At 38.2% G+C, this 27,666-nt stretch overlaps 2 protein-coding genes across 4 annotated transcripts; both read right to left on the bottom strand.

Moving 5' to 3' along the window:
• Positions 1 to 6,613: 6,613 nt before the first annotated feature.
• Positions 6,614 to 10,101, bottom strand: LOC148853411 (Tetratricopeptide repeat (TPR)-like superfamily protein). Of its 3 annotated transcripts, XM_088982554.1 has the most exons (3): positions 9,998 to 10,101; positions 9,098 to 9,862; positions 6,614 to 9,017 (listed from the first exon to the last, which is right to left on the bottom strand). In XM_088982554.1, exons 2-3 carry the CDS (start codon positions 9,161 to 9,163, stop codon positions 7,053 to 7,055), a joined length of 2,031 nt encoding a protein of 676 aa, XP_088838680.1. In that variant the 5' UTR covers positions 9,164 to 9,862; positions 9,998 to 10,101; the 3' UTR covers positions 6,614 to 7,052. The 3 variants fall into 3 exon arrangements, with proteins under 3 accessions (XP_088838680.1, XP_088838679.1, XP_088838678.1); XM_088982553.1 differs by lacking the exon at positions 9,998 to 10,101 and having other exon boundaries at positions 6,614 to 8,650; positions 8,723 to 9,894; XM_088982552.1 differs by lacking the exon at positions 9,998 to 10,101 and having other exon boundaries at positions 6,614 to 9,963.
• Positions 10,102 to 12,262: 2,161 nt separating this feature from the next.
• Positions 12,263 to 27,484, bottom strand: LOC148853412 (long chain base biosynthesis protein 2a). Its single transcript, XM_088983771.1, has 12 exons — positions 27,217 to 27,484; positions 27,060 to 27,125; positions 25,770 to 25,858; positions 23,073 to 23,218; positions 22,880 to 23,004; positions 22,675 to 22,768; positions 22,362 to 22,525; positions 19,387 to 19,548; positions 14,983 to 15,109; positions 14,697 to 14,863; positions 14,284 to 14,391; positions 12,263 to 12,763 (listed from the first exon to the last, which is right to left on the bottom strand). Exons 1-12 carry the CDS (start codon positions 27,340 to 27,342, stop codon positions 12,668 to 12,670), a joined length of 1,470 nt encoding a protein of 489 aa, XP_088839897.1. The 5' UTR covers positions 27,343 to 27,484; the 3' UTR covers positions 12,263 to 12,667.
• Between the last annotated feature and the right edge of the window lie 182 nt (positions 27,485 to 27,666).

A 27,666-nucleotide genomic window follows, 5' to 3' on the forward strand; every position in this document is an offset into this window, starting at 1 on the left:
GACCCACACAACATGACCAAAACAAAATGCCCACCAACGGATCACCCTAAAATGGTTTGGATCAGAGGATAAATCCAAGCCCGGGCCCAGAAAAAAAAAAAACATAAATACAGCAGCCCTCAAGACTGGACTATTTGTTCAAGTACAGATATGGTTCCAAACTTTCAACACATGGTTTCAACAGCCATTGGAAACGTCTCTCTTATTCTTCATGGCCATGAGTTTGAATCTATTCTCAACACGTGGTTCCAACGGCTATTATAACCACATATTAGAAATATCTCCCTTGTCTTTGATGGCGAGGAATTTGAATCTAAGTCCCTAACACATGGTTCTATTGCAGCTATACATTGGAAACATCTCCCAATCCATAGCCCAACCTGGCATCCCATTCGATTACCTTAGATTTGGATGATGTGTTTATATAATCAGAACGGATTTGAATTTGACCCATCCGATTTGATTAAAATCCAAATCTGATTATATTAAAATATCTATTGCTTTTATATTAAACTTATAAAAAATATATTATATATAAATTTATATATATAATAAATTCAGGATGTTATAAAAAATTAAAAAGTAATTAACTTTTTAAATTCTTTTGTATTCTAAAAATAGAGCTTAGTCGGATTAACTCCAAATCCAATCCGAGTCCAAATATTCAAATTCGAATCAAGTCTTCAAATTTGATTGGATTCGGATTTTGCTGAATCCGATCCGATTACAGCCCTAATCCAGACTCTGTTTCCCCTTCTGCCCCTTCCCCTACAACGAGTGCTACACCTACTATATGACTGGAGGCTTCAGAATCACATCATCATATAACTCTAACAACTTCTTGGTTCTACATCATGGTAGACTATCCAACCAACCAAGTCTTTCGAAAGCAAATTATATTATGTATACAAATATATTAACCAATAAAAAGATAGTGAATGAGAAACAGAGAAAGAGATGAGAAAAGAGAAGCTATGAGAAGGGATGAGAGAGAGAGAGAGAGATGGGGGTGCACTTACCAGCGACAATGACTGCTGGGGTTCTCTGTTCCTTATCCCCTCCTCTTCTTCATCATAACATATATTAAATGAGAAGATGCCCTAATATTCAGATCCAAGGGCTATGATCTCTTGATGGTCTGACCCTGGGTGGTCGTATAAGTAACCCATCACCAGAAAAAAGAAAGCTGGATTGGTCACCGCTTTGGTTTTTAAAACACCACCACATATCACGATTTAAGAGAGTAACCAAGTCTAGATCATTAGTTCCTTATGATTGTCCTAGAAAGAGGGAGATATGGTAACTCCTTGTGTTACGAGACTAATAAGAACCAGAACCATGATCAACTGGTACAGATATCCCTGACATTACTATTTGAAAAGATGTTTTACAATGATCACATCTAGAAGTTAAAAGGAGTGCAGTATCAAAATTATTTTTAATAATAATAATAAAAAAAAAAAACTTTCAAAGATTAAACTGTGTATCTGTACATATAGCAGCTGTGTTACTGTAGCCAAGATGACACAGATCTTGTTCTTGGACTATCAAATCTCATTGAGCCCGTGAATCAAGGGTTAGGCTATTGCTGGGCATATCACTGTTGTAGCTCTAGCTGAGCAAACACAAAAGGTTTTATCTATCACAAAGGCCAAACTTTGGCCTGGTCATTGAAACCAAAGGTGGACACGGGTAGGATTAATCCAAATGATATAGATTGATGAAGTAACAATGGAAATTCATAGTTAGCCTGTCAATTTCTTTCTTGGGATTGACTGTGACAATTAACCAAAGCTATTTGTTCTGTAAGATAAGCTATTATTTTCTTAAGATCAAAGTTCCCAAAGGTTATAATTATAACTTTTCCAAAGGTTTCTGTATGTAATACTACTTTATCAAATTATTACCGATCAATATCCTCTGTGCTGTTGCAAAATATGACTGAACATCACAGGAATCTTATATACCTCCATATTCGTAAGTCGTAACTTAACATGTCATGTAGAAGGATGTGTCTTACATGCTTGTTCTTGCGGCACCAATTTTAGGATGAGTAGACGTCTTTGGTTAAATGAATATTACCTACCAAAAGCGAATAAAAGATAATAAGTCAGCAAAAATATTTAGAGGTAGCAGTACTTATCAGTCTACAAGGCACCTCAGAAATAACATTTTGAATTCATTCAAGGAAGAAAGTGGGTTGTAAAGTGGAATTGAGTAACCTGGGGGTTCAGTGGTTGTAAAGCAATGATTATGCCCTGTCACCCTCCCTTGAAATCTCTATGCTTAAGAGTAAAAACTGGTGAACTGGTTCAGAATCATGCTGATAAATGTTTTACAGAAGCATCAGAGTTTTATACATGCAGCCAAATAAATATTTACTGGGCATTCATTTCCACAACGTAATAAACTTAGCAGTTGTCAATCTAAATAAATAAAATTTAATGGTCAAGGAATGAGACTTCAAAAACCTTCCTACATTCCTCCACTGTGAAGAAAGTAAGGAGTTTGTCTTACCTCACTTCTCTTTTCTCTAAGGTCTAATCATTTGCAAATATATTTTGGACTTTTCTGATCATGTATATAACTCATACCTATATTATGTAACATCCAAGATAGTTGATGGCAAGATAAATGCGAATAGTTTTCTATCACGCGGTTCTAATTGCTAACAAGTTTTCATTCCAACATCTTATTGTGATTGACAACAAAACTTGGCAGGTTACAGATAAAGCTTTACTTTCTTTAAATGCAGAAAATAGGAATCAGTAGCATAGAAATCACCAATTTAGCAGAAAGATGAAGATGGTTATATGATTTTCAACTTTCAAGTCTTCCCCAAACAACATGAATTAATGCAATCATTCTCAACCAAAGCTTATCTGTCAAGAAAAAGGGAAACAACTGAAAATATTAAAATATTCCACTTTTTAGCCATCTCAAATACCTTTTTCAGTAAATCAGCATCATCATCATCTAAGCCTTGTCCCGATTATATAGGGTTGGCTGATGAATCTTGTTCTGCCATTCCATTCTTGTTCAGTGTCATATCCATTATTAAATTATGAGCCCTTAAATCATCTCTTGCTACTTCAACCCATGTCCTTTTTGGTCTGTCCGTAGCTCTTTTTATCCCCTTCAACTTGTAACAGATCACTCGTTCTTACTAGTACTGTAGATGGCTTCTCTGTGTAACCAAACCATCTTAGTCTATTTTTTGTCATTGTATCACCTATTGGAGTCAATCCTAGGTTCCTTTGAGTAAGTTCATTTCTAGTCCTATCCTTTCTAGTTTTTCCACTCGTTCATCTTGACATTTATATTTCTGCCACACTATTTTTCATTTTTGGATATTTCGTTTTTTAACTGTCCAACACTCAATTTTTTCTTTTAGCTTAAGTGGTATTCTCCTATTATGTAAGACTCCAGATACACCCCCTCCATTTTGCCCATCCTGTTCTAATTTTATGTGTGGCATCCTACTCAATCTCTCCCTTGTTATGGATCATTGAACGAAGGTAATGGAAGAGATCACTTTGAGCTATCTCTGGGTCTCCAATCCAAAGTGTACCCTGATTTCTATTCTTATTATCATCAAATTTGCATTGCATACATTCTGTTTAATCACTTTAAAACCTCTTGTTTCTAATCAGTACATGTACTTCATGAGAAGTCCTCGTGTGTCTGCAACCTCCTTTCTTTCCCTGATGGAATTCTGTATAATCTCAAATACATGAGAAGAAAGCGAAAAGTGAAATACAGCTACTACAGAGCTCATAAAATAGCGTTGGAAACGACCAAACATAACCACTTAAATTCCGGATTGAAGTTTCTAAATCTAGTTCAGAAATGAAGTTTGAAAATCTCGTCTTCAGAGGGTGCTTCCTGATCTACGAGGTGTTGTAAGATGATATGAATGTCAAGGAAGGAATCATCCATATTATTATACTTCTATACCATGTCAAGTTATTTTGGTTTTTTTCTTAATTACAGTTCCAGGAAAATACTTTAATAAATCACAAGAGTATTCTTGGAAAGGTTTATCCATTCCCCATTCTTCTAACTGAAAAGTGTCCTTGGATGTAGTTCTGTGTCTTGCTCTGTCCTTCTTCATTACATATTGGAAGTTGTATACATTCAAGAAATAAGAAAACTTGAGTTTCATGTGGCAAGGTCATGTAACAGGACATTCAAAGGCAATAATGCATATGATGACTCAATTACTTTTTGATAGCTAAATTAAGGAAGCTAATAAATAAGACGGCATACTATAGGAACACAGAATATCATAAGGCAAATGAAATCAGCATTACAACAAAATAAATTAAGAAAACACTTAATTCTTTTTTCTTTTGGTGGACAGAAAATACATTCAATATTACATAGTAACACGGCAAATTGTGTAACATCAATTTGCATATACATTATGGTATATTATAAGTATAGAAGAGAAGCTGTCTAGGAAGCAAAGTGTTCAGTGCTCCATACTGTCCTTTTGGCACACGAAGGAAAGGTCTATCCAAAATGTTAGGTTGAGAAAATACTTTTTTCAGCCTGCATGTACATTAAACATTAATTCCTGTGCTCTCTGTTTATGGCAGTGCTAAAGATCATTATTCTAACAACATAACTGAGATATCATCAAGTCAGAGGTTCTAATTTGAAATATGATTTCACATTTTCGATGATTTGCTCTCAAATCATTTACTCTCTTTTTTTTCTTTTTAATTTTTTCCTGGTTTACGAGCAACAGTATACGAAATAATGCAACCCAGCTACCCTTTAATACAATTTATTCAGGATCAAACTGGTATACATGGTATGCATGCAAGACAAAAATAATACACACATACAGTTGATCCAACTAGGAGACCATGCCAAATTCTGAAGCAAGGAAATTGCCATATGTAGTGTGCATGCAGATGAAAATAAGATTCACATACAGTTTGTCCAACTCGGATGCTTATACAAAATTCTAAAGAAGGTGAGGGAAAATTATTTGCCAACACCATTAGCTATGTGAAGCCAGAACACTGAGGTTGGTAGGTAATTCCCTACCATACAGTTTTAAAGGGAGGAAAGCTTAGATTTAGGTTAGAACTTGTAAACTATAGAAAATGACCTGATTTTATAGAAGATTAATTGAGTCTTATTGGTATCTCCATGTTAAATATTTAGGAAATGGCATCTCTTCAAGTTGTTTTTCTCTTACATACAGAATTACAGGCATTTATTAAGCCTAGGCTTGTGGCAACTCTATTTTGGGAACCCACATGCTTGGTCAGAGCAATTTCCCAGTTGTGCATAAGAGATCCATCTGTTAATATTACTCCAATTGTCCAAGCAAATTGAAGTAGAAGGGGACTCCAGGTTGGTGGTAGGGTGGACGAAAACAAATAGTTTGTGAATTTCTCATAGACAGGTCATGAGGGAGGTCTCATGTCTAGCAAGGGAGATTGGTGTCGTCTTTAAATGGGTTAGAAGATCAGTTAATGGTTTGGATGACACTTTAGCCAAACAAGGAACAAGTAGGGAACAATTAATATGGGCTGCTTTGTAAGAGTAACTTCCAATTGGGGCTAAAACCCTTAATTTGGGTGCTGTGATTGTTGTACTTAATATTTTTAAGTTACTGAATGCATGCTACTGTTTCCAATCAAAAAAGTATATATTACTCCAATTGTAAACCAGCTTCATCATCACCTTCAGAAATTCAATGGGGGATCCCTCTATTTCAGGCTACCACACAGAGTAATTCCACAATTTCAACGCTATTCTGAATAATCTTTCCCTTTGAGAAGAGCAAAATAATTTGTAAAATTGATTGTGCAGAAGATGGAAACTGGATGTGAAACAATTCACTTAGAGCCGGTCTCCCAATCTGGCTAAATAAATTACAAGGACTATGCTTGAGTCTCACCAAGCCGAAGAATATTTTATTTGCACAAGGACCAAGCACTGCAATTGTGTTGGACGCCACAACCGAAGTTTGACATCTAAAATTGAAAGAAAAATTAACAAGTGATAGCCATAACTTGAAACTGAAAGCTAAGAGTACAAAGTTCTAGAAGAAGCAAATTGTTAAGTTACCATGAAGTTCAGAATGAAGCCCGAATAATAATCATCTTAAGACCATGAGGTGTCTATGAATCTGTCAAGTTTATTATACAAATTTTAAAATAACATAAGAAAAAAGAAGGAAAACCTCAATTTTAGATGGTTTGGTCAAGTGGATTAAAAACCAATGACTTAATTACTAAGATTGTAAGAACAGATGTGGTGTCTGATAGCTTACTTGTTGAAAAGAAAATATAGCCTAGATGGAATGGCTTTAGAGGGAAAGAATTCATGTACCATTTCAAAACCAACAAAACTTTTTCTTGTTAAAAAAAGGTACTTCACCAACGCATAGAACACAAGTTGATCAAATAGGAAATAAAAAACAAACTTTATGTTTTTCTCTCTCTTACTTTTGACACGATTTTAACCTGAGGAAACATGTGATGTTTTTTCTAAAGTATTAGACTAAAATTATCTATCATCCATATGGGGGATTTTATAGGTTATCAATATACCAGCAGAGTAGACATCTTTCACCAAAAGTTGATTTGACTCAACTGTAAATATGATGCGATTTACTCCACTCCATTCTTTTTCTTTTTCTTTTTAATGTATATGATCTGTGCAACTCTTTTGGACAGACTGAAACAAAGCAAGGCAGAAGGGGGTACAGGGTGGATATTAGATTTATCCAACCAGGATAGAGCAGGAAATTGTAGCAAATCTCATCAAATGTGAGATTGAGATGCACAGACTATCAACCTGCATGTGAATGATCTATACGGTTTTGGTAGTTTGGTACAATATCCTTATGGTCAAAGAGACTTCTGACTTATCACTGTAGATGGTTATGCATTATCACTGTATGATGGCTGTGCATGAAAGTGCATGAATCTTGACTTTTGACTTATGACAGAGAACCAAGCAACCCTGCCTGCTATTAACTAAAATCTGGTAACACAATCATTCACAGGACTCCTGGTTCACAACCATCACCAATAATCACCACATGAGCAAATACCATTGTTGAAATGATGAAAGCGGTTCATATCTCTCACAATTATTTCACGCTGGACTACCTTGGACACAAACTTGATTGCAGCATGGCAATCGATACATATGCGGAGATTCTTGATGATACGAATTGGACTTCCGGGTGGTGTGCTAACAAGCCCATAAGCCAAGGCTAATCTCTCACTGTGAACCCACAAGAGGCGTTCTTTTTCGTCCTCTTTCACATCAAGCAAAACAACATTACAGTTGGGTACATAACCAGCGTTTTTAATTTTCATCTTCAACCATTCCAGCATCCCATTGATTGCCCGTATGTCAGGGTGTGATCTATCACCTACAGTAAAATAATGAACGCCACTTTGATTTTCAATCCAGCTAAGACCAGGTTCTTTCTTTACTCCTTTCCTTTTCATGTATTTTCTGATGGAAGCTACATTATCCCATCTTCTGGCGGTGGCATACATATTGGAGAGTAACACATGGGCGGCCTCATCATGGGGTTCCATATCAAGCACATGTTGTGCGGAAACTCTTCCAAGCTCAATATCATTGTGAATTACAGAGGCACCAAGTAAAGCACGCCACACCATAACACTTGGCTCAAAAGGAATTTCCTCAATGAATTTCACAGCTTCATTAAGACGACCAGCACGCCCTAAAAGCCATACCATGCATGTATAGTGCTCTATGCATGGTTCAATGCCATATTCCTGAACCATAGAATTGAAATAAGATTGACCTTGATATACCAAACCAGTGTTGCTACATGCTGATAATACACCAACAAAGGTTATCTTGTTTGGTTTGATATCTTCTTCTCTCATCCGTTCAAAAATTCTTAAAGCATCATCACTCAAGCCATGAAGAGAATACCCAGATATCATAGAATTATATGAAACTTCATCTCGGTCATGCATTGTATCAAAGACAAGACGGGCATCTTTAATACTTCCACACTTGGCATACATGTCAATCAGAGCATTGGCAACTACCATATCTTTGTCAAAAAATGTTCTGACAATTAAAGAATGAATCTGAACTCCTGGCTCTAATGCTGTTAAATTTGCACAAGCACGAAGAACACTGGAATATGTAACCTGAGTTGACTGTATTTGGTCATTGTGCATCTCAGAGAAGAGTCTCAGTGCTTCCTCACCATACCCTAATTGCACGTACCCAACAATCACTGTATTCCAGGTGACATCATTTCTAAGATGCGACTTACCAAACAGTTCCATTGCATCCTCCATCCTTCCACATTTAGCATAGACATCCATAAGGGCGTTTTTGACAAAAATATCTGAGTCAAGTCCTACCTTCCTAACATGGCCATGTATTTGCTTACCGAGTTCGAGATCCTCCATGGTAGCACAGGCCTGTAAAACACTGGCAAATGTATACTGATTGGGTACCACAAAGGCTTGCTTCATCTGACAAAATAGCTTCATAGCCTCCTCACTTCGATTGCTCTGACTATAACGCGCAATCATGAAACTCCAAAGAATCACATCCTTGTGCGGCATCTCTTCAAAAACCATCTGAGCATCATCAACGTCTCCACATTTTGTATACAACTCTAGCAAAGAAACACCCACGTAAGGATCCAGCTCATATCGAGTTTTTAACGCACACCCATGAAGGCTCTTACCCAAGTCAAGAGATGCCAGGCCAGCGCAGGCTTTAAGTGAACTAGCAAAAGTAAAGTTATTTGGCTTCAAGCCAACTTTCCTCATTTGATAGAAGACTTCTAGAGCCTCCTCGAAGTAATCATTTTCAGCATAGCATGCTATCATTCCAGACCAAGAAATCATGTCCTTCTCGACGATGTTATCGAATACCTCCCTAGCACCATGGATAAGCCCGCAAACAGAATAGGTATCAATCAGAGCCGTCGCAACAAATGCATTGGAGTCATGACCAAGCTTAAAAATGGAGGCGTGGACCTGCCAACCAAGTTCTGCAAGTTCCATACTCACAAGCAGTTTTAGTATAGTTGTGAAGACAAATGGGTTAAGTTCGTTACCTTCTCTATGAAGTCTGCGAAATAACTCCATTGCCTCAGTGAACTGGAGGGTTTGCGCATAACCATGAATTAAGGTAACAAACGAAACCGTATTTCTCTCCCTCAATTCATCAAACAATCTGCGTGCCTCCAGCAAGAGATCTGATTTGACATACATATTAAGAAGAATGTTCCAAGCAAACAGATCCAAACAGCCACCCCTCTTCAGGATGTCACAGTGAACACCCATCCCTCTTCTTGATGCCTCACCGTTGCAATCACAGTCCTGAAGCAGGCGGGCGTACGCATGAGAGTTGAACTCTGGACCTGCTGGGAGCACATCATTCTCACGTTCGTAGGCCACTTGAGCGCACTGAACTGAGAAGCTACATTGTTGGAATCTGCTGCAAGAAACGGGTGTACGATAAGCTGCAAAATTCATCCATAGCCGTCGTACTTTATAACGAGATAGTCTAACCATTTGCTCTTTATACCAGAAATCATAAGACAAGGATTTTCAAAATTCATCCATATTGGTTTCTTTCATTCTTTTCTTCTTGTGAATAATCTTCCTGGTAGAAGGTAGACGCAGAATTAAACACTAAAAATAAAAAGAAGTCGTTAGTCACAGGAAGTCAGCAGCTGCCGGTCTCCCCCCACCAAGTAAGTTGTAAGATGCCTACTTGACTAAAAAATTGACCCAGTAAGCTTCCTGGATTCTGATCGGTCGAAGTCCGACAACACAGATACCAGAACTCATGGCATGCACCAGACACCAAACGAGAACTGAAAAAAAAATAAATAAATAAAAAAGCTACTCAGATAATTGAAAAGGGAAGAGATATAATTTGGGAGTGCGACCAACATAGCAAGGTGGATCTTAAATTTTATTTGTGGGAAAAATAGGTTGTTACAACTTACAAAGGCAATTGTTGGTGGAGTGTCACTTTTGTGGCTAATTAACTCGTCATTTGGTCAAGTGGTCGATAACACAGACCGAAGTGAAGAATTTTGGCTGTCGAGCTGAGTCGAGCTGGGCAGGCTAGGTGGCAAGCTGACTATAGTGTCGAGCTGCCTATGAGGTGCCGGGCTGCCTGTGACGTGTTGGGCTGACCAGGTGTCGAGTTGCTTGGCGGCGAACTGGATTGATGAGCTTCGTTGCTCTTTTAGAGACCTGCAAGGAACCAAATGTCAGAGGACTTGGGGTGGCTAACTCGGCGATGTTGCTTCGATGCTTAAGTCAGTACTCTCATAATAGACTGCGAACTAAAAATCACAAAGTATGAGAGCTAGAATTTGTTTACTTGCTTACTTGCCCATGGGGTTGGTGGCTTTATATAGGCATTGTTTGGCGTGGACTTCACGCACCATATCCGAGATTTCTGCAAAGTCGTCTAAGTGGTTCGAGATTCCTGGAGGTAACCGCCATGCACGTTGACCACCCTTCCGATCGTTCGGCACGTGGGCCAACTTCCAAGGATCGTGGGAGTGTTAGGATATGCATGCCGAATTTGTTGGTGAGCACGTCTCGCAAGCCGCCAGGTCATGCATGTGCCAAGCTACCAGCTCGCACCAAGGCCAGGCTGCCAGCTCGTGCTAGGGCTAGGTTGCGCTTGTGCTAGGCTACCAGGTGGGACACCATCAACTTGGCTAAGGCAAGTTGTTGCCAAAGTGGTTCTAAGTGTCACCTAGTTGTTATGAGGTGTCATGTGTCACAATATCATTGGAGGGCCAAATACACCATCATCAATTGTAATACAAATACAAGAGCATGGCAGCAGAACAGCTAGCTCAGCTGCTAAAATCAGTGGTTATTCCCGTCTAGGCGTTGTTGACATGGAACGGAAAACATGGTTTTTAAAACCGAACCGATCAGTGCACCGCTTTCCGGTTCTACGGTTCAACCGTTCGGGTCGAACAGTTCGACCTGTGATGTTATAAATAAATAAAAAAAACAAAAAAATACTTATATATAATAAAAAATACTATAGAAATTTAAATAAATACAAAAAAAATATAGAAAAAATTCCAAAAAATACAGAAAAGTTTCCAAAAATTATAGAAAAAATATGTAAGCAAGAATATGTAATGAGCACCTATTTTTTTAGACGAAAAAAAGCATATCAGTTCAAAAAAAAGTTATTTGAACATATCTTGAGAAGAAAGCATAAACTTCATATCAAAACATATTTTGAGAAGAAAAAAAAAAGAAAGAAAATTCTGAAAAATATAGGATGAGACCCTATTTTTTTCATAGGAAACGAAGAATAAAAATGATAGAAGAAGAAGAATGTGTTGATTTGATAAAATTTAAGATATTCCTTGCTTATCCTAACTAACGCGAGTTTTATCCTAACAAATGAGCCAAAAGAATTCAAAAAATCAATTAAATCACAAAAAAATCAGAAAAAAAATTATACCTTTAGGGATTCACTGTCGTGGGCTCAGGTAGTCTGTCGTTGCAAGTGCTTGGGTGACTCTTTTTGCCGTTGCAAGTTCACCAATTATCGTCGATGTGTGTCGCCATTGGATGCTGGAGTTGATGGCCACCGCAAGTGGTAGGGCGTGAGGGTTGAGACTTGAGAGGATTGAGTGAAGAGGGAACTCGGGAACCTTAAAGGCTAAACCGAATAAGAGACTAGGATTAGGATTCGAAAATCGAACTGATTGGGATACAATTGGCATTTTATTTTTTATTTAAAACATTAAAAATAAAAAATATTAACCCGCAAGCCGCTGTTTGGGTCAAAACGTTTAGCAGTCCATCCACCCGAGTCAGTGGTTTTCTTTTCAAATTTCTGGTTTTTAGTAAAGCCAGACCTGGATGGCTGACCAATTACGGGTTTTTTCAGTCCAACCGTCCGGTCCAGTCCAGTTTCGAAAACCATGATGGAAATGGACCAGGCTCCAAGTTGAGCCTGTGCAAATGGACTAAAATTAGAGAGCATTGTACGATACGTATCGATTTTTGGCATGGCCGAAACGTCTAATACTTTTTTATGGGAATTAAAGTTGGCATTAATTTTTTTTTTTTTTGGTAATAGGAATATCATTACTAAAAAGATTAATATCATTTGAGTATCAATTTTTGGAACAGACTGCAACGTATAAGAAAAAATAATTGCCGATGCTTTGAATCGTTCAATATGTGAAAAATCAGTATTGAGAGCATCAATACTCTGATCCTTGCTTGAAACAGATCAGTCACAATTTCCATTTAGTTGCATTGAAGTTCCAATAAATGAGGCTACTAGTAATATACATATACAAGGAATTCCCTATCAAAGCAGAATCCAACTTGGAAACCAAAGCATGTAACAATTGCACAAGGCATAAACAGGAAAAAAAAAAAACACTAGAGGGAGATTATATAAATACTAGTTCGAACCAGTAATAAGTTTTGTCTGGTTGGTGTATGTATGGACAAGGAGGATCCGTCTCTTACAGAAACTACACAAGATGCTTGCCTGATTTTCAGAACAGTACAAAAGTACAAGGTTGTTGGTAGGTATTAGCAAAGTCGTGACAAAAGCTAACAAATCTAAATCACATCCTGGTCCTCAAGAATATTTAACAACCCAAGCACATCTCTTAGTCCAATTTCAGCCTGTCATCCTCCTCTTGCTGCTTCTTGGGCTCGGCAGGGAAATATTTTATGCCCACAAGATCACCAACTTGGCTGATAACCTGGCAAATAGCATTCCCAACAAGAAAGTTGTTATGGATGGGCTGTCACAAAAGTTAAGGACAAGATCATACTTTCGAAATTTCAAGATTTCGTATGGTAGACATGGTTAACCAGATCATATACCAAATGCAGCCAATTGTGAGTACACATTAAGGAAATCCTAGAAAAAAAAATCAGTAAGCAAAAGCCAACAAACGGATTGTTAGGGTGACAGATGAATAAAATCCTTTTTAGAGTGCATCTTAAATGAGGTTCCAGGAGGCAATCAAGTCTAGACTAATATTTCCATGGTTTTTAAAACCGATCCGGTGACTGAACCGGTCAGGGGTCCGGTTACCGGGTTGAACAGTCCGACTATTCAAACCGAATGCTCGGCCAGTTCTGACAAAAAAATAAAAAAAATCAAAAAAATAAAAACCGGTCAAAACCGTCCGGTTCAGCGGTTCACTGACCAAAATCAATGGTTTTGGGGGAAATCCGGTTTTGGGGGAAAATGGAGGTTCCCTTTTCCGGTCCGGTCCAGTTTTGAAAACCATGAATAATATTTCCACAATATACGGTGGATACTCAATGGTACTACTGCATCTGAAGATTCTAAACATCATTAAGGTGGAGGGTTGTGGCATCCTTAGGCAGAAAGCAATGGCCTTTGAAGGGTGAAAATGGCTAAATTTTAGGGGTTAACCAAACCGTGGGGTCTTTTTTTGAAATCAAACCGGTACCACCAGTTGACTGGTTTTGATTTTATATTTATAATATATTATATATAATAAGCAGATAATTGTAAATGTATATATACATAATGCATATATATTAATATATAGATACTATTATATTATTAAGATATATAATATAATATACATATATATATATATATATATATACACCAGTCAGTTTGGATAAATGCTGGTTTTTTCTAGGTTAACTGAAAACCGAACCAGTCCGGTTTTTCAAGAAATACTGAACCGATCAGTTTGGTTTGGTTTTTCGGTTTTTTTATGAGCACCCCTACTAAATTGGGACCTTCAAATTAGGAATTGATAGCATGGCATACAATGCTTTCATGTCAAGGATTACAGGAACACTTGTGAACACTATTTGTATTGAAAACCTTTATTTCATTTTACAAGGGCTACAATCCAGGTGGTGGAACCTTAAAATGTCCCCTGTCAATTCTAGAACGCCAATAGAAGTAATCTCAACCAGATGGTTTTAGCTTAAGGACAGCCTTGGTTATTCACCTAAAGGAAACACCACAACAACCCTATTAGAAACCATCACTCCCTTCTCCTTAGATGATCATAATACATGATGATTATCAAGGAAGTGGTGAGAATCTAACTCAGGCTAAAATAAATGACATTCAAAAATGTTACCAAATCAAGTGGTAAGGACGGCCATACCTAATCACAGTTTTACTAAACTATAACCAGTTTGAGGAAAAACACAGATCTTCGATCAACTACTTGTGATGAGGACAAATGCAGGGAGAATGTATATTTCTTTACAGGAAAATTACCTCCAAGGCTTTAATGAGATCTTCCTTGGTATGAGCAGCAGATATACATATACGTGCCCGGGCCAACAGTAGTGGGGTTGCTGGGAATGCAACTGTCACAACAGCCACCTGTAACAACAAAGCTTTGATGCTGAGCCACATAAAATGTGATTTTATGCTGCCACTAAACAAGTACTAAATAATATTGGAAATTTAAGGTCTGAGTCTATAGACAAGAATTTATGGTCCATGGCTCCATGCACCACTTAAAAGGAAGCAAGCAAAGAAAGGACCCAGCATTCGATGGTTCTCTTGAGGAAACATCCGACAGGATATATTCCAAAATAAAAGCTTCCTCATTGGATAACTGTTTCAGCTCAGATCTATTGCATGTAAGACAGCTAATCTGGAAATGCAAGTGAAGACTCACTCACATTTTGCTTAAGGCACTCCCGAGAAAAGGCAGGGATTTTAGCTGGATTGTAAAGCATTATAGGCATTACTGGAGAGTCATTATCGCCAAGAACTTCAAATCCCATTTTCTGAAGTTCTGACCTGAAAAAGTTGCTGTTCTCACGTATTCGTGCTAGCTTCTGAGCCCCTACAAAAAAAAAAAAAAATGGTTGCTCAAGAAATCATCAAATAAAACACATTAAGGAGTCAGCATTGCAAACCACATCATAGTCAAATAAATAGAAATCCAAAGACAAGTTCTTTAACCTCTACTGGAACCATCCTCCCCAAGAATAACTTTTATGGCAGATATGATCTGTTGGGCGGCAGGTGGTGAGATTGATGTTGCATATAGATGAGCAGGACAAGTGTACTTGAGGTATTGAATAAGCTCCTGAAAATGAGAAGAAAGGCTTAACCACAGAAAGTGCAGAACCAAGTTCAGGGATTGCTTTATCCATCCAAATGCTAATGCTATACAACTAAAGTAATGCCAATGACAAGCCTCAACAGCAAGCTACAGGCATGTTATCAACATCATCCAAGCCTTATTCAATCATATGGGGTCAACTAAACCATAGGCATGGTATGCAGAACATTATTCCACCATTTAAAATGCACCTATAAAGGGAAAAACCATTATCTGGCATTTCTTTAGGAACAATTAAGTGCAGCAAATCATGTAATGTACCATGTTCATGTCAAGTTAAGCAGCCTTTTTTTGTTGTTAAGACCACCAAGCAACTACCGCAAGACTCTTAAAGTTGTCAATGGACTTCAAAAGCCCAAAATCCAATCTGATTATCTATTTACATAATTGGATTTGGGTTTTATAACCTACATCCAATTAATAATCATATTGGATGTGGATTTAATCCCTTCCCATCTAAACCGAATAATCAGTTCGTGTAAGGCTTGGATGATCATGATGATAATATAGATAAAATTTATAGTAATAAATATAAGCTAAAAAGTAATTAACCTTTTTTTAGTTTTTCTTTACTTTAAATAAATATAAAGACTGCTCAGATCAAGTCAAAATCCAATCCAAGGCCCCTAGATCAGATCGGATTTCAGATCATGCTTGCATTTCAATTTACAGTAATCAGATTGGTTTCTGATGTTGTTGGATCCAACCCAATTACAACCCTACATACCTATCGACTAATCCATTCAATCCATCAGTTATCAGGTAAATGATTTGAATTAAACAAGTCCCCACTGGATGTAGCAGACAACTGCTGCAGTAATAAACTACAAAAGCTGTCGATAGTACATATTTCTCATTGATTATTTTTTTGATAGGCAAGGAAAATTTTATTAAGAATTAACTAAAATGTGTACAGACAGGCATCCCAAAAGGAGGTGTGAGATGCAGCCTCAGGTACAGATCAGCTTACAAGTAAGCCCCAAAGATAGATTTCCTAAAAACCCCTTGCTTAGCTAAAGAATCTGCTAAGCCTTTAGCCGACCTTCTTTGCCACTAAATTCTTACAACCATATTAGAGGTTAACCATTAGAATTTCTTCGCAGATTCCTTGTAGGTCCAAATAACAGAGTCTGGAACTATTAGCCACCCAACTACCAGTTTGGTATCCCCCTCAATTATCAATCTGTCCATATTTAGCTGTTTTGCAAGCTGGCTGCACCCCCTGCAGAACTACTTGGACCCCCTATACCAACCGGGTCTGAAAACAATGCAATTATATTCCCACCTTCATCCATTGTAGCACCCTCTATACCTGATGGCCTGGATTACCAAGACAGGCACGACTGCTGCCATCAAAGTTAAGTTTTAGGTACCCTTCTTCCAATGGAACCCATTCTGGATCAGCTTGTCTTTAGTGTCTGAGGAGAGTACCACTGCTTTCCCAATTCCTCCATATCACACCAAAGGAGAATGGAGAGAACAGCTTTAAGGTTTTAACCCAGTCTATAGCCCTTGTTTTTTATCAGCTAGTTTATAGCCCTTGTTTTTTTATCAGCCAGTGTATAGCCCTTGTTTTGATGCACCCCCCTAGATCCCTCCAGGTGTCTTTCTTTGTGTCATTGAAAACTCTAGCATTTCTTTCTTCCCAAATGGTCCAAATCAACACAAACCTTGTACACCTCCGCAATATTCTACCCCTCCGCCTAGACCAGCTCAAGGAAGAAGGTCAAATAGGCCATAAACATCTGGGTGTTGACCACCTACACCCAAAAAGTACAAGTAACTTTTCCTAAAGACTTTCAACCACCGGGCAAGAGACAAACAAATAATAGCAGACCTCTCCACTAGCTTTACAAAGAAAACACCAGTTAGGGGACAAGCAAAGGTTAGGTCTTCTAATTTGCAAGGCATCCAAAGTGTCTAACTTTACATGGTAGACTTCCCAACAAAGAGCACAAACCTTAGGTGGTATAGGTTAGACTTCTTTGGAGAGAAAAGAGGGGATTGAAGAGTCTGAACACAAGGAGGAAAAGAAAGAGGCCCAACTGAAAACACCTTTAGTTTGGGGTCCAAATTCTAGAATCCAGCAAAGAAGGGTCCAAGTAAATAGTTCAAGTATTTTCAAAAGCAAAGCAACCTGGTCAAACTCATGGTCAGTAATTTAAAAGGCGTGCCTGAGGCACATACCAGACTAGGCACCTCACATGAGTCAAGGCGGCCAGACTTTAGAAAGGTGCTCTCCTCTGTGCCTAAGGCATGCACCTCGGGTCAGGCGCCAGGAAGCCCAAGCGAGCACTTTTTAGGTTGCCCATTGGTTTTTTATTTGTTTTTAAATTTAAGTTTATACATGATTATTGATGAAGGGTGATTTGGCCCGACCTAGCAAGAAGGGGACACATGGACACGACCTGACTAAGGGATGACAGCTTAGCCTGGCAAGCCTAGTTCGCAACGTTTGAGCCCAGGATTCAGCCACCTCGGCCCAAAACTCACCTCGGCGTCGGGGCACCTCAGCATCCAATCTAGTTCGGAACTAAAGAATCGAAGTATCAGCTCGGGGCTAACAACCCGAATCGCCACGTAACCAACTCCAGAGGTCTCTCCAACGGATCCCAAGTTATTCGAGATCACGATGAGCTAACAGATCCCGAATTTCTCGAGATCACGATGAGCTAACAAATCCCAAATTTTCCGAGATCACGATGAGGACTCATCCTAGTTCCGTCAGAGTCGAAAGTGAAACGATAAGCCTTATCTACGTACTACTCCTTCGGAAGCGGAACAAACCCTATCTCCACACCTCGAAGATCCCGGAGCTCTTTCGTGAGACCCATGACTACTCCAGTATATAAAGACGGGAACCTCAAGGCAAAGGTACGCGTGATTACTCTACTCTCTAGCTCTCTAGCTCTCAAGCTCTCAAACTCTCAAGCATTCAACTTGCATTACAGCATACTAACTTAAGCATCGGAGCAACCTCGTCGGGTTAGCCACCCCGGGTTCTTTGATCCACTGTCTTGCAGATAGATCCAACTCGCTGCTTGATTGGAAGCCAGATCGCCCTCCAGCTAGGAGTAGTTAGATCGCACAACAACAATTATAATTGTATATAAATTGTTTATTTCCTTTATGGCAAATTTGAAAGAGAGAATACACGACCCATATCGAGAGAGCCAAAAACTTGCTATACAAGGCTTTCACCCAAATCGTCTCAGACTCTCAAACTCTCCCAGTCTCAGTCAAAGTGTCGAACAGAAAGTTCAGAGCTCCTCATCCCCTAGATTCTTCTTGCCACCTTCGAAGATTGATCATCAGGAAGCCTTCTTCTTCTTCTTCCTGATTTCTTAGAATTTCTACATGTTTTTTTTTCTATTTTTGAGTTTCTTTTTTATTTTGTGCACCTCACCTTGGGCCTCAAGCGCATTTGGAATTTGTCATTTTTTGTGCGCCTTTCGCTTTTAAAACACTGCTCATGGTCCCTTAGGTGTCTTATAAAACCCAAGTCCCAATTAATACCAGAGGAGGGAGACAAAAGAAGCAAACCTTTGAATAGGTTCATTTTTAAACAGTGACAAGGAATACAAAGGAGAAAGGTCCTTATGGGTAGAATTACCAATCCAGAAGTCTTCCCAAAATTAAACTTTATCTCCAGTGTAGACATTATATTTAGTAAGGCTTAAAAACGAAGGAAGAATGCCATGAATGGCTTTCCATGGTGAAGATAAAGTTGTTCTCTGAAATAGACCAGCATCCCATCCATTGCCTGCTCACCCATGTACGCTTTCCACCACTTCATGCCAAAGCCTCCTTGCTCTTTACCTTTACACAGTTTTCCAATTTATCAAATGATCCCTCCTACCTTCCCCCCACTCCCACAAAAAAAGTGTAAAATAAAATAAATCCCTAATAGCCTTCTCTAATTTCAACACCTCCCTTTGCGGTATCCCCTAAAGACTGAAGGGTATTTTTCTCATTGATATTTAAATTATAGGCTCCAAACCATCACCATGGTTCAAACTTTCTAAACTTTAGTTAAGGTTAGTGATCATGAAAAGGTTACATGTTGCAGAGTTATGATGGCTTGCAAACAGTACAATAGGTAGGGTTTGTTGAGGGCAGTAAACTTCAGTAGTGTCATGTGACTTCTGGATGATATGGTAAATCCATGTCAAAAGATGCATCATGCTCTAATTCCTTGAATTCAAACAGAGTACTAAGATGATGTGCAAAAGAAATAAAACCTTAGATCCTGCAATATAGCCACCACATGATCCGAATGACTTGGTAAAAGTTCCCATCATGATATCCACGTCAGCAGTATCCACACCTAAGAGCTCACAAACACCTCTTCCTGTTTTCCCAACTGCTCCAATGCTGTGGGCCTCATCCAAATATGTGTATGCCTACGACAAGATTAAAAATAACATAAACAAATAAAATAAATAAAAATTGTAAACCTGGAACAAGATTGAAGTAAAAACATGAATGGCATGCTAATGTGCATGGATGCGCAAATGCATGTGCATGCCTGCATCTGTGTCACTGTGTGTGTGTGTGTGTGAGAGAGAGAGAGAGAGAGAGAGTCAAATGCCTTCTACGTTATTTTATGGATAACAGTTGAATTTTATTAATTACGGGAAAAGAATAATATTTACAACAAGTGATAAGCACCCAAAAGCATAGGCCAGCAAGGCTGACTAAACCACATCTTTTAATTTCATCTTTACCCTGTCTAGGTTATGTTACAGACGCCATCTGTCCCCCCAAAAAGCTGCTGTCTATTCACTCCTTACTTTGCCACACCTGCCAACTGCCATTGTGTTAGCAGTTTTTGGTGCCACTGAAACCTTATGATAGTATCATTTACCAAGCCTCTTAACTCCATCACAATAAATTGGAACTGCAATATGACAAGGCTGTCATTCATTAGCCAAATGCAAGTTTCTTGAAAAACCTATCAAGGATCAGGTTCCAGAAGTTAATAGCTCTAGGGTTGCCTCCTAAAGGTAATCAATCCTAAGTCAACTCTTTCCAAATTCCCTATCAAGTTTGAGATATTTTCAAGTTTCAAAAAGGTTTATTAAAGTCTGTAGGTTTTTTAATCCTTCCACCCTCCATCCTTAGAGAATAATAATAGCATCTGCAAATTGCAAGCAAGAAATAAAGGCAAGAAATCAAAACCTCATCCCTCCCCACTCTCATTCCTTTTATTAAGTGAAAATTATCCATTCTAGAGATGATCTTATTAAAAAATCTATAATTAAGGTAAATAGGAAAGGAGATAAAGAGTTCCCTTGACTAAATCTTCTTTCTCCATATCCTGGTCTTCCCCAAACCCACACTTTTCCATCACCAGATTCAAGAAAGACCAATCCCCATCCCCCTAGATCATAACCATTTTCTTGACCCAACTAATACACCCAGCTTTTCCTCCTAGTTTCCATACCTCTTGAACTAGGGCTGCAAAAGATTCAGACATTGATCCAATTAGATTCAAGCCTAATCCATTTGAGTCAAATCTGGAAATATGATTTGTTTATCAATAAGATTAAATTTAGATAAACTCCGATTCAATCTGATATGGCCAGACAAGTACATCACATAAAACATTTTAATATTATATATACCCCCTCTTATATGCTTAAACATGTTTAGAGTTATAAAGGGATTTGAAAAAGTCAAACCTATTTTCAACTTTTAAAAAACACTTCTCCTAAGGCAAGGAAAATCCTCTTCGCCTCATTTCTTTCTAGTATTCACTTTCATGAGAAGAGGGTTTGATAGACACCACTGCTTACTGGTTAAGTTGAGAACTGGAGAGTTGAGAAGAAGAAAACATGCCTGAATAAGGCTAGGCATCATCTATTCTTGACTTTATTCACCTTCTTTTGTTGAAAAGAGGCTGACAACTTTGAACAACTACTGCCACCTGCACCTGCCAATTGAGAAGCTGAGAAAAGTTTGGAAGTTTCTGGAGTTGGAAGTCAGAACAGCCACCACCCAATTGTCCACTGTGGAGCTTGGAAGATTTTCTATCAACATGTTGATGTTTTAGTTGAAATGTTGGATTTCCTAGAAGCAAAGGACTTCTCAACAGAGTAGAATACTGGTTTTGTAGCGATCTATAATCCTTCAATCTTAGAAGTTTTCTCTAAGCATGTCATTGGTTTCATCACTGAATAAGTGTAGTTCAAACTTCTAACTTCTTTGGGTCAGGGGAGATCTGAGATGGGTTTAGGGTTTTGACTGAAAAAGTGAAAATTCACGACTTTTTGTTGTGGAATTGTAGTAGCTGGGGATTATATATGGCTTCTTTTATGGTCTCCAGTTCACTGTAGGAAATCTGAGAATGTTATCCTTGACCTGGAATACCTTTACTTACATCAAAACATCCCTTAGCTAATTTCTATTTTGTCTCATGATTTTTAAGGATTTTTTAGGTTTGTTTGCTCTTGAATCTTTTTAAGTATGTATCAATAACTAACCGCATTGGATTAATTCAGAAATCCAATTACTATTAATCTATTATCAAATCGAACTCAAATTCTTGTTTTGATAGATATCAAATTGAATCTGGATATGAAGTATTCCTTGTATAGATATACCTGAATTTGACTCAATCCATTTGCAGCTCTTGAACACACTCCCTTTAGTAGCTACCACGATTTGATCTGTTATCTGTCTCCCACTCTCCCTTTAATGAAAGCTCTTAGAAACTAAGAGGTGATAGTGGGAAACAACTTTTGAGAACCTTGGCAATAAACTGTACACCAAACTGACCATTACATCTTATGCTTATTTTTATCAGTATATAAGCATTTTTATATCTTTATCATTTATGGGAAGACCTCATTGTGTTATTATTCCCATTTTTCCACTTCAAGCAGTCCAAAACTGTAATTGGAAACCTTAAAGTGGTTAACTGTGGAAAAATGAAGTCATTATCTAGATTTCCTCTTTGTAGGTGTCCCACTCAGTTGTACTTACACGCATTTCCCTTTGACTTCCTTCACCACCATTTGCTCATGTTTAGCACATGTGATTATGTATGTTCTGCTGGCAATCATTAACACCATTTCACAGAACAATTATGTCTACTTTTCATTAGCGTCATAATGTTTATATGTCATGAACTCAGAATCCGCACATAGTCAATGCGAAAAAGTACCAACTCAAAAAGGAAAATAGAAAAGTTACCATCTTATAGAAGCACAACCTTATATTTCTTGCAGACTGCTATAATCTCAGGAAGTTTGCAGAGCTCCCCTTCCATGCTATATATTCCCTCTACAACAACAATGATCTTTTTCCAAGGTCTATGTGTCCGCGGCTGTCCCTCAGCAATTTGTTCTCTCAGAACTTCCTCCAGGTGAGATGGTGCTAAAAAGCAACAAAGTAATATGACAGGTAAATATTTCTGTTTTCATCAGTAAGGCAGGTAAAGAAGTGACATGAACAAAAATACTATTAGGGTTACATTTTTGCAGCTCTGAGGTTGGAGGCAACAATGTATCATGCTAAAAACTTACTATTATGTAAGAAAACACGAATAGTGGCTCCTGATCCTCGAGCACCATTGACAATTGAATTGTGATTCAAAGAATCACTAATTATCAACCCTCCCTGTAGATGATCAGCATGAGTAAAGGCATAATTTCTAACTACCAGAGCATAATGCCCAGGGGATAATGAACCTAAAGTACAACTTTATATAAAGTAAGCAATTCTGCAAACCTTTCCAATCAGAACTGGGAGGATGGCGGAGTTTGTGACGTAGCCCATACCAAATACTACAGCAGCTGGCTTTCCAACAAATTTTGCAACACACTCTTCCAGCTCATTGTGCAATACAGTAGTGCCTGATGGAATACTTGCATTAGCTAGAATACAGAAACACAAAGAACAGGATCCTGTAATACATACATACCACCATCTACACAAGTACTACAGGTACTTGCTGAAAACGTCTCCAGTGACCGAAATACACGGGGAGTGCAATATTCATCTGATGCAGCAAACCCAAGGTAATTGTATGATCCCAAGTTTAGACATCTATTTATATTCGCTGTCCGTCTGTAATAAAAGCAATTATTAGAATATATCCTAAACACATTTCAGATTTTATTTACATGTAAGGAATTTTCTACATATGAATATTAAGATCTTTAATGAGAAGTGGTTCAATGCTCTTTCAGTGTCTTAAAAGCGCAAGGCGCAGGGGTCAATTTGCGCTTGAGGCGCAAGGCGCAGGGGTCAAGGCGAGGCGTGCGCCTTTGTAAAGCAAGGGAAAAATTATAAAAAAATGCTAAAAATAAAAAAAAAATGTCAGAAATTTAAAAAAAAAAGCCAAAATTTTCAAAAAAAAAATTATTAAACATAATATTAATAAAAAATATAAACTTAAATTTTAATAATGTTTTAAAAAACCTATTATCTAAAATTAAAATACATAAACATAAGTTGTAAAGCGTATTCAAATAAGAATTTAAAAATAAAATCACACATATAAAACATTTTCAAGCATTTAAAACCTCTAATCTCTTTTTTCACTCAATTGCATTACTTCACGTAGCTAATGTAATGTAAAATATATTACATTCCTGATTCTACGTGTCGCCTTTGTGCCATGCCCCTCGAGGCAAGCCCAAACAAGTCCACGCTTTTTTTATCAATAACAGTAATTTTATTAGAAGAGATATAGAAATTACAACTAGAAGAGGGGTAAAAAGTCTTAACCCTCCCTAACAAAACTGAAAACACATGTTACAATATAGCCCAAAAGAGATTTGTTCTTCCCACTCCCTGTTTAGCCAAGGTATCAGCCATGGAGTTAGTACACCTCTTGGCCCATTGAACCTTACAATCATATTCTGAGTTAACTGAATAATTTTCTTTCTTTCATTAGAGAACTTCCACAAGCTGGACACTTCTGCAACCATCTAATAGTCAACTGAGAGTCACCTTCCACCAACAACTTACTAATATTCAGCTGCTTAGCTCTCTTAAATCCTTCTAGAGCTGCCAAGATTTCAGCTCTCAGTGAGTCCCCCCAACCTATAGGTCCTGAGAACATAGCAATGATTCAACCTTCCTCATCCCTGAAGAAACCACCTATACCTGAATGGCCTGGATTTCCTTCACTGCTACCATCGAAGTTCAATTTGATGAAACCCGAATCTGGTGGAGTCCAAACAAGTCCAAGAGCAGTGGACATGGGAGCTGACTGAGCCACTTCTTCCCACTTTCTAATGATGTCTCCTACTGAATAATCTTCAAAGAGCTTTAAAGGCCTCCCAATGAGCCACCCTAACATATATAAGTTCTATGATGGATTCCTTACTTTTTTCTTTTTCATGAAATACTCTTCGATTTCTTTCTTCCCATACCGTCCAACAAACAGCAGCTCTAGCACAACTCCACAATATTTTCCCTTTCTTTTTTAACCCCTCACTGATGTGGAGCTAAACAAGCTTTGCACACTAGAAGGGGAGGTCCACCTGCAACCAAATAGAGAAAAAAACCAACACCAAATATCTGAAACAAAAGGGCAAGAAACAAACAAGTGATAACAATTTTCACCATTCTTCTTGCATAAGATGCACTAGTGCGGGGATAAACACCAATTAGGCCTTTTCTTTTGTAGCAAGTCACAAGTGTTACACTTTTCTAGGAATGCTTCCCAGCAAAATGCGCCTTCCCTAGGAGGGATTGGATTACCCCAAATTTCTTGGACTAGAAAAGAAGACCCCAGAACCGGACTAGGCTGTGTCAGTGCTTTGGAAAAGGAGGAGCAAGAAAAGATACCCAAAGGGACAAGAGACCAGACCCTAGAGTCCCCAGTGGAAGGTTCAAGGATTGCATCATCCAAGATCATAAGCAAATTCGAAATGGGTTCCAATTCGGGATCTCTAAGTGCCCTTCTAAAACCCAAGTTCCAATCAATAGCAGAATTAGACAAGGTAGCAAAGGTAGCTACAGGTTCATTTTTAAACCTAGCCAGAGCAAACAAAGAGGGAAACTGCTCTTTCAAGGGGGAATCCCCCTCCCAAATGTGTTCCCAAAAATTTACTAACAAGCTAGAGCCAAGATCATACCTGATGAAGGGAAAAAAAAGATTAAAGGATGGCGTGGATCGACTTCCACGGAGAACAAGTTACTCACCCAACTAATCTTCTCTCCATCACAAAACAGAATAGTGTTATCTACAAACTGTAGGTGAGTGACCGAAACCCTATTCCTCCCCACTCTCCATCCACTAATCAAGCTTCTTGAATCTGCCCTCTCAATCAACCTCCCTAACACTTCAGCAATTAGGGTAAAGAGGAAGGGGGAGAGAGGGTCCCCTTGCCTAATACCCCAAACAGCTGGAAAGTGATCCACCACTTTCCAGTTGTCAACAGAATCATTAAATGATTTTATAGTTTTCACACAAAAAATAATAATTTTATAGTTTACAATAACAAGCATTACAAGTTGTCAACAGAATCATTAATAAATGTATCTGTGCAACAGAAGTTGATAAAAATTACCAAAAGAAAATAAACAGAAGTGTACATACAGGAAAAGCTAAAATACTATTGAAAGGGGGGGAAAGTCCAAAATAAAATAGGAACAAAAAACTCACTTTAATGTCTTGTTGTTGTCATTGGAATAACGCTCAACCACATCAATCCAAGCATCAGGAGCACTTGCTATTGGCCGTCCAAAACAGTCCTGACCACAGGAGTAAAAGAGAGAGAATTTCATTTCCTATTTTACAAATAGAACTTGAGAGATTGCTATGTAGTAACATATAATAATCTTCTACATATTTTTTATTGGTTACTGACAATTTTATTAGAATAACAAAACTAATGTTATTTACAACCTGTCATGCATCCCACAACATAGGCTAGGGACTCACTTAACCCTTCTAGCAATGCTTCATGGATTGCAGCATGTGAGAGAACTGAATATTACAAATTTAATCATTGAAGGTGATTCTAAAGACTAAACTTCTCGCATTCTTATTCACACCTATAAGTTGTCTTTCTTTCATGCCCAGATGCTACATGCAGATGGACTGCTATGAGGTTTAGTTGGGTGGTATGCAGTCCTGAGTCCTGACATTAAAACACCAAACTTCTCACATGCTTGTTCACAACTATAAGTTGTATTTCTTTCATGTTTAGATGCTAGATGCAGATGGACTGCTATGAGGTTTAGCCAAGTGGTATGCAATCCTGAGTCTTGACATTAAAACACCAAACTTCTCCCATTCTTGTTCACAACTATAAGTTGTCTTTCTTTCATGTTTAGATGCTAGATGCAGATAGACTGCTATGAGGTTTAGCCGAGTGGTATGCAATCCTGAGTCCTGACATTAAAACACCAAACTTCTCCCATTCTTGTTCACAACTACAAGTTGTCTTTCTTTCATGCTTAAATGCTACATGCTGCGAGGTTTAGCTGGGTGGTATGCAATCCTGAGTCCTGACATTTGAAACACTATCAGATCATTCCTAAAGAATGAAATAGAGAAGAAACTTATTTTATCAGGCGTTCAAATGATGACCTGCCAAATCCATTTACAGTTCAATTATAGTTAATCAATAACATCAAGGACTATCTATTTTTCTTCACACATTGACATAATCGTGTTCTGTTTTTGAGGTTTTTTAACTTGGTCTTATGCCAAGAATTATCAAGTCAAGTAAATAGGCATGTGAAATATGCCTACTAAAATATGTCAGAACAAAATAATCTGCAATATCGAGACAAAATCCAATAAAAAGTAACTACGATGAAAGAGCAAAGTTAACTCTGTCAGGACGAATTACCATGAACTGAAAAAAAGTGATTATCTTTTTTTTTTCTGAGAAAAATGATTACCAATAGATGGCACAAAACGCAACGAACAAAATAAAGTATATACCTGAATACGAAGATACAAACGCCGGATATAGAAATCCTCCAGCCCTAAGCAGATCGGCGCATAACCCTGTTCCATAGAAAGACGCCGTTACCGAACATAAAAACATTCAATGAGAATGACACCTCCAACAGAACCTTAGAGTGATAGACAGACAGACCTGAAGGTTGTTGGCACTCCACCAATCGAGAATTTTTCTGAAAAGATCTCTGATTTGCCCGAATGCGAATAGCAACCCATAGCTGAAGTACGTGGTTAGGGCAGTCAAGTAGGGAATGGTAATCATTTCGATCTGTAACCGAAACCTAGAAAATTTGCTATGAAATTGAACCTGCGATCATTCGAGCATGGAAGACCAGATCTGCAAACTAGAATAATACGAGTCAGTTCTATTTTAAGGTGAATCTTTGCAGGTCAGTGTTCGTCGGTCGAGAGAGGTCGAGTGTCGGAGATCCGAGATCCTCAAACTGCCATTCAAGACTTCTTCTTCCACGATAGGAGAGAGAGAGAGAGAGAGAGAGAGAGAGAGAGAGAGGAATGGTGGAATAACCAGACTAGCAACTCGTTATCGTTATCTTGATGGATTCGCGGAAATTGCCGAGGAGAGATT

The sequence above is a fragment of the Nelumbo lutea genome, chromosome 4 (genome assembly GCF_056320005.1).
Source record: "Nelumbo lutea isolate HS-2025 chromosome 4, American lotus-T2T, whole genome shotgun sequence".
Taxonomy (NCBI): domain Eukaryota; kingdom Viridiplantae; phylum Streptophyta; class Magnoliopsida; order Proteales; family Nelumbonaceae; genus Nelumbo; species Nelumbo lutea.

Coding starts and splice junctions, on each gene's coding strand:
- LOC148853411 (XM_088982552.1), bottom strand. CDS start 9,557: ATGGTTAGACTATCTCGTTATAAAGTACGACGGCTATGGATGAATTTT.
- LOC148853412 (XM_088983771.1), bottom strand. CDS start 27,342: ATGATTACCATTCCCTACTTGACTGCCCTAACCACGTACTTCAGCTAT. Junction 27,126..27,216: donor GGAGTGCCAACAACCTTCAG/GTCTGTCTGTCT, acceptor TCTATGGAACAG/GGTTATGCGCCGATCTGCTT. Junction 25,859..27,059: donor GTTTGTATCTTCGTATTCAG/GTATATACTTTA, acceptor TCCTGTGGTCAG/GACTGTTTTGGACGGCCAAT.